This window comes from Callorhinchus milii, unplaced genomic scaffold, assembly GCF_018977255.1.
Source record: "Callorhinchus milii isolate IMCB2004 unplaced genomic scaffold, IMCB_Cmil_1.0 Scaffold5, whole genome shotgun sequence".
Lineage (NCBI taxonomy): Eukaryota > Metazoa > Chordata > Chondrichthyes > Chimaeriformes > Callorhinchidae > Callorhinchus > Callorhinchus milii.
Genome location: NW_024704746.1, coordinates 50,539,115 through 50,550,518, shown reverse-complemented (window position 1 = coordinate 50,550,518; position 11,404 = coordinate 50,539,115). Strand labels below are relative to the sequence as shown.

Here is an 11,404-nt window from a genome sequence, read left to right as displayed (position 1 = left end):
AATAAATAAATAAATAGAGAGAATTTCTTGGGGTCACCGCTTGTCTTTCCACTCCAGCACCCAGGTGAACAAAGAAGGTCGGTCCGTCCGGGCCATCGACAAGTCCGGGTTAAACACACTACAACCGACCGGGTGGTTGTATAGGAGGTTAGCAGTAACCATGCCTGCAGGAGAGAGGCCAAGGGGGGGAAGCTGCAGGTAACACACGCCACAAAAGAAAATTTCTGTTCGAAATAAACACCCCCAGGCGCCGGAGATTCCTCTTTTTTCTTCCCCAGAAGCACCCAGAGAGGCGGCAATGCTCTTCACCTGAAGGGAATGACGGCCACTCAGTCTTCACGACCAGTCCCCAGCCGTCACTTCCCCTCACGCCTCTGTGCCGAAGGTGAAAGGGTGCCCTCACTTTCTTCCCCAGAGAGACGCGGGGAGCATCATCTGCCCCGTTTGTGGTTGTTTGTGTTGAAAATGTCAGAAATGGTGGAAGAGGTTTTTGTTCATAGAAATGGGTTTCAGGAAACAGTCTGATCTACCACGCTTGGTTCTTCTGTGAATGAACAGCTTTTTTTTGTTTTGTAGTTTAAACCTCAGAGCCACCAGAGGGACATGAGAAACAAGGACTGACACCCGCTGGGATGAGTTGTGATGGAGACGCGTCTACTTGAACGCTGTAAACTCTCCTGTTGAAGGTAAAAGACATCAGGTGAAAGAAAGAACGAACTTCGTTTTGAGACTAAAGAATTCATAATGAACTGAACCATTATGCTTCACAGTGAAAATAAAGGTTGCTTTCGCCAACCACCCAGCGATATCATTCTTAACAAAGAAATCACTTGCTTTTCATTTGGCACTGCTTCCATTTACTGGAGGGCAGCACACTGTGTCCCACACAACTCTACCTCGTCACCTCTCCAAGTCATCTTAACAGGGCAGTATCTTTACATACACAGAAGTTCCCCTTTCAACTAATGTCTCCTTCAGAGCAGCAGCGCCCCCCCACCACAGAACACAGCTTCCTTTGCCACATCAGTCGAAAACCTAAAATTACTGGCTTTTCACTGTGTCAAGCAGGACTGAGTCACACGTCGCGCTATGGCTTGAACACAAAAACACAAAAGAAGAAAAAGTTGCTTGGCTCATTGAGCCTACTCCATTGGACGCAACAACTTACACTGTCAAAGAGCCTCCTCAGGAAATATCCTGGAGCCCTGAGAACAACATTTGACATTTCTGTCTGACCACCAAGGATAATGAAGCAAAGACAGTGGTTCATCCCTCGATCGAGACAATCTAGACTGCTGGTTGCAAGGCTTGTCAAAGTGCGCCTCTTTGACTTGTTCTACATTCGCTGAATAGTGCATAGAACATTATTTGGCTGAAATGCCCTCCTCCCCCATTTTAGATTATTCAAGAAAGCAACAACTCACTTCAATCAACTGCACTTCACTGCTCAGCTCCTTTCTGAATTACCTTTACCTGCGGTAGCAGGTCTATGAGAGGTCAGTTTTAAAGCTGGGCTACATAGGACTGGATGCGCCTTTAGGAACATGGGCTTCTTGTTCAGTCATTTCCATAACAGGATACAACAAAAAGTATTCGCTGTGACACAATCCCACACTCCTCCCCAAATTGGGAGGATGACGCGAGGCTGCAAGAAATGAGCTCTGATTCCAGGTAACAAACACAATATTAAAGGTTTCAAAACATGGAAAACACGTGCTTCTGGCCCTAAGTTACATGTGGAAAATTCCTCATCACAGTCACATGATCAGTTGACTGGGGGGTGGGGGGAGGAAGAGTAGGAGGGAGTTCATCGCCCTGAATCATTCTGTCCCATTTACTTGTAACTAGTGTAAACTCGCTGGCAATGGCCACCTTTGACTGCGGTAAGATTACAGATTCACAAGATCAGTTTGGGTGGAGAAGGCCCCTTTAGCATCTCTGATCTCATCCTTTCAGAATACTTGGCCTACCATCACAGCATCAAAACGCTTGTTAGATGATGCCAGTGTCCTGGCCTCAACCACCTTTCCTGGCAACCTGTTCCAGTCATTGAAATAATCCTCTGGTAAAGAAACAATTCCTGGTGTCTGACCTGAAATTGTCCTTTAAAATTCTAAACCTAAATCCTCTTGTTCTACTATCTTGGTGGATCTGAATGTATAGCTGCTTTCAAGAGGAACCCAGACCTTTACATGAGGGAGAGGTGAAGTGAAGGGTATGGGAGAGAGTAAAGGAATGGGTGGAATATAAACACCGGTACAGACTGATTGGGCCAAGTGGCCTGTTTCCATTCAGTACAGTCTTTGTAAATCTTTGTTTTGTATTAACTTTTGCATTCCCATTTAAAATGTTATACACCTGCACAAGATCCCCTCTAAGACATCTTCTCTCAACACTGAAGAGCATTAGCTCATTGAAACAGTGCTCAAAACTCTGGTCTGGTCATGTTGCTGTAAGCCTGTGTGGAACAGAATCCATGATTCTCATACATTACATAGACAACTTCACTATTCTTGCAATGCTCCTTTTCTGCCACTGGAGGTCATACTTGGCCAACTGCAAGGAACAGCTTTGCAACCAACGAGTCTGACGCACCTCATCTGAAAATTTGGCCACTTGACAGTTTTGATTTGAGCATCCAAAATCAACCAAACGGATTGCTATGTACAACTGCTTCCTTGCATACCGTGAAAACGGTCATTACAAAATACAGTCACTCCACTTTACAATGTATACTGTGAAGCACTCAAAGATGATATAACCAATGCAAGGATTATTATTGGCGTTAAGCTTCTGGAGAAAGCAGCTAAGGAGAAGGGGCATGTAATATGAACAATGCGCAGAGGCTCCGTAAAAAACAGACACTAACAGCTGTGAAAATCCTTCTCCGTGCAGTTGCCACAGAGTGAAATTTCTTTTTGCCACAAATTAAGACTGCTATTCTTAGCACTGGAACAGCAGTGCTAAACATGAGTTATTTCTAACACTACAAAAGGAGAGATTCTGAAGTTAATGCGCAGACAGGCTTAAATCGAGAGCAGAAGGAAATATATAGTCACTCCTACTCACTTTTTTTGACTTTAGACTCACAGAAACACGCACAGCAAGATGCTCTCCCAAAGGGCATTTTTGGTATGTATCAATTAAAGACCTTTCCTTATCAACCGGTTCAATGGACTCACCATATCCCCCTGCCTGGATGGGTGTTTTTGGGGAAGCACAAGTGTATAAGCTGAAGTCCTCTGTCTGGAAACCAGCCCGATTTAATGAGGGTTCTGATGCGCTGCGATGAATCTTTGGCAAGGATCTGGCAAGCAGCTCAATTGAAGCTAAAATCTGTAACAAAGGCAGCAGCACTTCGGGTTAACATACAATTTATTTTTCATAAACGTGACTACAAAATACAGTCACTATACTTTGAGACATCTTTCCAACATTTATATATTATCAAATATAAAGATTTTTATTATAATAATATTAACAATAATCCTTGTGTTGGGTATAGGCCCTCTCATGTCAGGAGGATGCCCAAAATGCTTCACAGGATACACTGTGAAGTGGAGTGACTGTGTTTTGTGGGTGAGCGTGGCAGCCAGTTTGCACACAGCAATGTCCCACAAAAAGCAATGGAGTGAACCAATTGTATTTGGGAGATTGTTGCCCAGGACACCAGGAGAGAAACTCCCTTCTCTTTTCAAAGAGTGCCATGGGAGCCTTTATTGTCACCTGAACAGGCAGATGGGACTTCAGTTTAACGTCTCATTTGAAGGACGTATTATTACTATTAATAATCCAATGTATAATAATCCTTCCATTGGATGCAGTGCTTTTTACAATGGGAGGAAGCAGAAAACATCAATGCATTTAAAAGGAAACTTTTTGCATGCATGAGGGAGAAGGGAACAGAGGGGTGCTGGAGAGGGAATGAAGAGGAGTGGGAGCTTCTGTGGAGTATGAAATACGATAACGGACTCGTTGAGCAGAATGGCCTGTTTCCGTGCTGGGACACTGTACGTAAATCTATACTTCAGCAAAAAGCATACTCTGCCAGCCATAAGCAATGAACCTCTCCAGCCCAGGTCGTCTGGTTCCACATGACTGAAGGGAAAGGGTGGAGAGAAAGAACGGGAGGGAACAACACCAACCTGAGGGAAGAGGGGACGTTCATCTCGCTTCTTTTTTAGACAATCTGCCATTAGCCTCTTCATTGCTTTCGGGCAATTATTGCGCACTTTACTGATATCGGGCATCAAATAACCCCGTCCAACCATAAAGATTATCTATAAGAGAGTACAAGACAAACATGTACGATTCAGTGACATGGCGGGCAAGGAAAAAAAGTGTTGTCTTCACTCAATGTCTTTTAGCATGTTTCCTCCCTTGCATTTATTGACTTCTGATTCCGTAGACAGAACTGGTTATAGGCGACAGGACTCATCACCTCCCACTTCTCTTCACGTACAGTGATAACCCCCTCCCCACATCTCTGGTTCACTCACCTGATCGCGGTTATTGATGTTTGAATAGGGCAACTGCCCAGTCATCAATTCATACAGAACCACCCCAAAAGCATAGACATCTGACTGGAAACTATACGGGTTCTTGTCCTGCATGCGGATCACCTCAGGCGCCTGAGTGAAGGCAAAAAGTTAGCGTCAGTGCTCAGCATCAGATATCAATTGAAATTCAAGGAATTTATTGTAAATTCTTGAGCAGAGAGCCCAGCAGCGTGAGGAGGGAACTGAGTGAGGTGGAACAGAGTGAGAATTCTGTTAAGGAATTTGGTCAGAGTGGGAATTCGGAGCAGAGGGAAAGAGGTGCATAATTACAAAATATAAAAGTTATAAATATGTAAGCTGTAAAAAGGGCATATGAGACACTAGGCTTTATAAATAGGGGCATAGAATACAAGAGTCAGGAGGTTATGATTAACCTATATAAAACACTGGTTAGGGTTCAGTTAGAATACTGCGCCCAGTTCTGGGCACCAAACCATAGGAAGGATGTTAAGGCATTGGAAAGGGTGCAGAAGAGATTTACAAGGATGGTACCAGGAATGAGGGACCTTGATTATGAGGAAAGGCGAGAGAGGCTGGGATTATTCTCATTGGAGCAGAGAAGGTTATGAGGAGACCTAATAGAAGTTTTCAAAATCATGAGGGGATTTGATTGATTAGAAAGGGAAAACTGTTTCCACTGGTGGGTGGGTCGGTGACTCGAGGTCACAGATTTAAAATAGTTTCTAAAAGAAGCAGAGGGGAGGTGAGAAGAAATTTTTTCACGCAGTGAGTTGTTCAAATCTGGAACGCATTGCCTGAAAGGGTGGTGGAGGCCGGTTCAATAACAACTTTTAAAAACGCGGCGGATGGGTATTTGAGGAGGAGGGGTTTGCAGGGTTATCGGGAAAGGGCTGGGGAGTGGGATTGACATTGCATTACTCTTTTCAAAGAACCGGTACAGACTCGATGGGCCGAATGGCCTCTTTTTGGGCTGTACGATTCTATGATATCGAAATACTATAAAACATGTCTGGGAATATGGCAGGGCAGCTGAGACCCATGTGGGAACTCCAGGATGCTTTGTGTGCCCTGGACAAACGTGGATAGGAAGTGCCTCCGGCTGCTCGAGCTTGAGCTCAGAGTTTCTGAGCTCGAGGAGAGGCTGGTGTCACTACATAGCATACGGAAGACTGAAGAGTTCATGGATCAAACATTTCAGGAGGTGGTCACCCCACAACCACAGAAGGTTCAGAAGGAGAATGAGGGGTAACCACCCGGCATGGTAGGAAAAGGGGACGGGCTGTTCAGAAATCCCGTGAGAGTGTGGCACTCACAAACCAGTTCTCTGTACTGAATACCGGTCAGGGTGATGACACCTCTGGGGAGAGGAGTCAAAAGCAAATGGATGCACAGGGGGACACAGGGAAGAGTGTCAATGCAATTGTCATGGGGGACACAATGGTGAAAGGAGTAGACAGGATTTCTGCAACCATAGACATGACACTCGCATAGTATGTTAGTATGTTTCCTCCCTGGTGCCAGGGTTGAAGACATCACGGAACAGGTGCAAAACATTCTACAGGAGGAAGGGGAACATCCAGAAGTCGTGGTCCATGTTGAGATCCATCACATAGGGCTGAGATCCTACAGGGAGAGTATCAGAAGCTAGGAGAAACGCTAAAGTGTAGGACCTCAAAAGTGGTGATCTCTGGATTACTCCCAGTGCCCCGTACAAGTGATATCAAAACAGCAGGATCAAACACGTGAATGTATGGCTGGAGAAATGGTGCAGAAAAGAGGGCCTCAGGTTCCTGAATCATTGGGACTAGTTCTGGGGCAGGTGGGACCTGTACGAGTTGGGTGAGTTACACCTGGGACCAATACCTTCACAGAAAGGTTAACCAGTGCTGTGGGGAATAGTTTAAACTAATTTCAAGGGGAGATGGGAATCAGGATGTAGCATTAGAGAGGACAAACAAGTTACTGGGAGAGACAAATAATAAGGAGTAATACAGAAAAAGGAGGGATTAAATGATGGAGAAATGTAGAACAGATTAAGTCTTGGAGTGCATGTATGTAAATGCATGGAGTGTGACAAATAAGATTGGTGAGCTGCAGGCTCAAGTTGCCACATGGGGTTATGATGTAGTGGCAATAACGGAGACCTGGCTCAAACAAGGGCAGGAATGGGAGCTGAATATTCCTGGCTACAATGTATTTAGGAGGGATAGGGAGGGCAAAAAAGGAAGGGGGTGGCTCTAAAAAAAGCATATAGATACTAGGCTTTATAAATGCAAGTCAGGAAGTTATGATAAACCTTCGTAAAACTCTGGTTAGCTCTCAGCTACAGTACTGTGTTCAGTTCTGTGCACCACACTTTAGGAAGGATGTCAAGGAATTGGGAGAGGGTGCAAAGGAGATTTACCAGGATGGTACCAGAAATGAGTTGCCTGAAAGGCTCTTAATGCAGAATGCGTTGCCTGAAAAGCTCTTAAAACAACTTTTAAGAGAGGTAGTTAATTATTTAGGGAGGAGACAAGTTTGCAGGGCTATGGGGAGAGAACAGGGGAGTGGTACTGAATTGAATAGCTCTTTTCAAAGAGCCGGCACAGACATGATGGGCTGAATGGCCTCCTTCTCTGTTGTATAATTCTATGAAATTTACATGAATGTCAAAAACTTAAAAAATTGAAAAGGAATGATATAGAAGTGTATCACTGTAGTATCCTTCTACAAATGTGCACATTTTACAGTGCAGCTTGTGCAATATCAAATCCAACAATTATTATAATATATTACTGAGTACCATGAACAACAGAAAAACTGGAAATATTTCAGCACATCGAGACAAGAGTTAATCCAAAACAGGTCAATCACCATTCAAGACAGGAAGAATGATTGACATGTTGGGCAGAATACTGGATTAAAACTCAGGAAAATATAATAATAATCCTTACGTTTGGTGTAGCACCGTTCACGTCAGCAGGACGTCTTAAAGCGCTTTTCAAGATTTATTGTAAATATATTTAGAATACAGCACAAACATTTGGCCCAACTGGTCTATGCCGGGTGACTATGTTAAAGTAACCGTGTGTTTTGTGTATGAACGCAACAACCAATTTGCGCACAGCAACAACCTACAAACAGCTTTGAATTGAATGAACAATGTTATTTTGAGGGATTGTAGGCAAGGACACCAGGAAAAACTCCCTTGTCTGTCCAAATAGTGTCATGGGCTATTTAACGTTCACCTGAACAAGCAGTCACTGCTTAACTTCACATTCAAAGGATGGCATCTCTTATAATGCAGCACACCCCAGCATTGCATTGCCACCTTAGACTATGATGGTGAGGCCACAAAATCTGAGTCATAGGCTAGTACCAACTGAGCCAGAATAACGAACAGTTACCCTGATTAATGGCAACAGAGATATTCTCTTCATCTCTTTACCAAGTGGACGTTGTATGTTTTGTTTCGTAAAAGTGTACCAGACATATATAGGTTAACAGGTAATATTCACCATCCAGAGGATAGAACCAGATAGTTGTTCAAACTGGTGCGATCCACTCCACCGTGACTTCACTGTCGCCAGGCCAAAATCTCCAATCTTCACCGTTAGATCTTCGTGTAGAAAAATATCTTTAAAGCACAGTTTAAGGAACCATTTGTGGGTCAAATCCACAGATCGAAAGCCACAGACATCTCCCCTACTCGCAATTGTGTTTTGGTCAGCTGGGTGCCTACCATACATGGAAGGAAGCTTTACGTGCTTAAAAGAATCCAGAACCAAGTTCCACATGTGGATTAGAATTTCCCTGTGTAATGCAATGCACACTCTCCAAGAGGGATGCACCTGTTTACCTAATCCCAAAAAGTGTAAAGCATAGATTAGCAAGAGCCAAGGCTTGGGGAGTGTGTGTTGGTGGTACCTCTGGAGTTCAAACTGCTACAACAGTGTCAAACACTGTTCAGACAAGCTTCCATCTGATAATCCAGCTGGGACCACCTTTATATACAAATAAGGAATAAGTGAAGGGTACAACTAATGCATGTCCAAACAGGCAGGGTAGCCGACTGTGTATTGGTTTTCACAGCAGTTTTCTTCACCCCTTTACCAAATGGATGCTGTTTGTTTGTTTCGTAAAACATACCAGACATATATAGATTAACAGGTAGTGCTCACCATTCACAGAATAGAACCAGTTAGTTACCCACCTGGTTCTATTCTGTGGATGAATCCCTGAAAATGCATTGTAGATCATTTAGAAACTTTTCACTGTGCAGAAACAGTTATGGTAGAAATGAACAAAACACAATTTTAAAAAAAACCTCTTGCAATCAATTATCTGTTCAAAGAGAACCTAAAGCAACAAGCAAGGCTGCTCCTTCCAACAAACATCGAAAAGGAAATAGCTGCTAAATAATCGGAACTGACGCCAACATTGACAATTACGTATACAGAGAAAGACATCTTGGTGGAATTTAGAAATGTTTTCCTCTTTGTGTCTACATTTTGCTGCGTTAAATTGGCAATATAAACATGTAGTAATTTACTTCACTGGCATCATTGGAGAAAGTCCAGCAATGCACAATTCTAAATTGATCGCACATCATCATCAACAATCCCAATATGATGATGTTTCCAATTTTTACTGCTTGAGCCGAACTAACTGTATTACATAAGGAAAAGGCGCTCAAAGGCGTACTGATTCACGTGTCCTACTCCACCATTGAAAAGGATACTGTTACTCTTCAGATCTCTATGGATAATTGACTTTGCGTGCAGGTAGCTGTAACACAAGAACAATGATTAATTTCCAGATCGCTGACTGAGCGAGACAAATTGAACAGAAAATTGTAAGAGGCAGCCTTTTCACTGACAGCAGGCCAGATTATTTGGTTCATTTAAAATCTTACCCATTCAATTCTGTGAGCTATATCCAAGACAAATTCAAATGTGTTTTTTTTTGGAAAAAGAGAAAAGATTAGCTGCAATGCTCTTTCCCCTCCTTTCCTGAGCCTGGGTTTCAGTCCCGACAGAGTGAGTAGATGTAATGGAAAAAAGTGTTACCTCAATCTGAATCCAAATGAATATCAAGTCCACAGTATAAGAACTGCCTTCACAATTCATAACCATCAAACTGGCAATCAACAAACAGGGAGGTATAAGGCAAGGGTGGCAAAACAAGCATTTTTCAAGGAGACATCTGGATTAACTGCTGACATCGATTGTAAGCAAGCATGTGCGCACCCCTGCAACAACTGGGAACCAGGTTACTGAACAAGGTTAATGAGCATAAGAGCAGCCACTGTAATTATAAAGGTAATTGATTAAAGTCTCTGTCAATGAAGCTGGACTTACAGAAGAATAAAGGACACATGTTGCAAGCGCCAGAGACCGTATTCCCTATGCATGACTGGCAGAAATGAGACGGATTGAATCTAGTACCAGTCAGCCTGATACATATAACTGCAGTCAAACCTGTTTTCAGCAACCACTTAGGGAACTAGATCAAAGTGGCCTTTGTATGAAGGTCGCCTTGCTTGAGTAAGAGTTTGTTGGGTTTGAACAAATTAAAACAAAAATTCCATGGGTCACAAATTTCTGCATGCCTGCATTTAGTCCTAGCACATTTACCAACAAGGCCCGCCTCACTGGTGAGGTGGGAAGCTCCGGGCATCACATGGACTGCTCAGTGCGGCGCTGGTAAATGCGCTAGGAATCTAGCTGGTGGGCTGGCGGAAATTGATAATGCATCATCAGTCAGTACACTTAAGATCACTTTGAACTGGTCACTAAGAGGGTGTCTGTACACCAACAGGGCTGAAAAACAGTGGTCACTGGTTGTATTAGGCAGGTGGTTGCTGAACAGAGGTCTTTTTTTATGGAAAATCGGTCGGGTCTGTTTCAGGGTGGTTGTTGACAGCAAATGGTTCCTGAACAGAGGTAGCTGCTTTAACAGGTTTCACTGTATTTGAACAGCTGTGTTGATTCAGACAGCAGCTCAAATGGCGAATGTGGCAGCAGATTTTGTAGAGCAATGTCCTACAAACAACCAATACATGATATAAAAGGGAAAAACTGGGGGGGGGGGGGGATGGGGGGGAGCTCCAAATTGGATAGAGGTGATATGGGTTAAAGGTCTTCAGAAAGATAATTTTTCCAATTTCAATCAAACTTCAAAAAGTGTGTTCATCTCTAAGATGGCGCGGCATAACTGAAGGCAACCGAAATGACTCATTTCAATGATACCACACGGAATAAGCAAATTTTTGTCTCAAAAGGAAAAATTGGGACAAATGATATGGTGTTGATTATAGAGTTATTTGCAGAGTGAAACACAATGTAGTTTCTTTTTTTCAAAACAGCAAACTAAGACTGTCACTGGGAAATGGGAAAGACACTTCCTCGAAAGGCAATTCACCCACGGGATCATTTTCTCTCGTGCTACGCAGCTGAGCACTGGATTTTCTCCAACTATAGTTTAGTCGTGGAACATAGCTTGACTTACTCCATGCCTTGTGCAGTCTGTCGGGCGATGTCAATGAGTTTGATCATCTCAAATTTGGTCTCGATGATGTGCAGGTGATGGTAGAGACTGGAGCCCTCACACCACTGGGCAACAATGGCAAGCTGTGGTTTTGTCGTGTAACCCATAAACAGCAGGATGTTGACATGCCGGGTTTTTCTGAACAAAGAACAGTTTTAGTTAACTTAATAGCCAACTCGAGGCTGTGACTAACTCTACACTTGGGAAAGATACTATAACAGAGCAAATGAATCCTGTCCTGTACATCAATTTTGCAATAGAAGTGGAGGTTCTCTCAGGAGCAATTCTGATCTAAACTGAATTTATCTAAAAGCAGAAATTGACCTCAGTATATCCAATTTCTTTATTCTTCT

The 11,404-nt window shown here is 43.2% G+C and overlaps 1 protein-coding gene across 2 annotated transcripts in view; it reads right to left on the bottom strand.

Annotated features, from left to right (window-relative positions):
- Nucleotides 1-277: 277 nt before the first annotated feature.
- The window catches only part of braf (B-Raf proto-oncogene, serine/threonine kinase), a 71,356-nt gene continuing 60,229 nt past the window's right edge, over nucleotides 278-11,404 (bottom strand). For both annotated transcript variants that reach the window (XM_042334908.1, XM_007898599.2), the window contains 7 exons: nucleotides 11,013-11,189; nucleotides 9,244-9,290; nucleotides 8,021-8,139; nucleotides 4,500-4,631; nucleotides 4,146-4,280; nucleotides 3,183-3,336; nucleotides 278-677 (listed from right to left, as the gene is read on the bottom strand). In XM_042334908.1, the coding sequence (XP_042190842.1) occupies nucleotides 655-677; nucleotides 3,183-3,336; nucleotides 4,146-4,280; nucleotides 4,500-4,631; nucleotides 8,021-8,139; nucleotides 9,244-9,290; nucleotides 11,013-11,189 (787 nt within the window). In that variant the 3' untranslated portion in view covers nucleotides 278-654. The remainder of the gene's footprint in view (nucleotides 678-3,182; nucleotides 3,337-4,145; nucleotides 4,281-4,499; nucleotides 4,632-8,020; nucleotides 8,140-9,243; nucleotides 9,291-11,012; nucleotides 11,190-11,404) is intronic.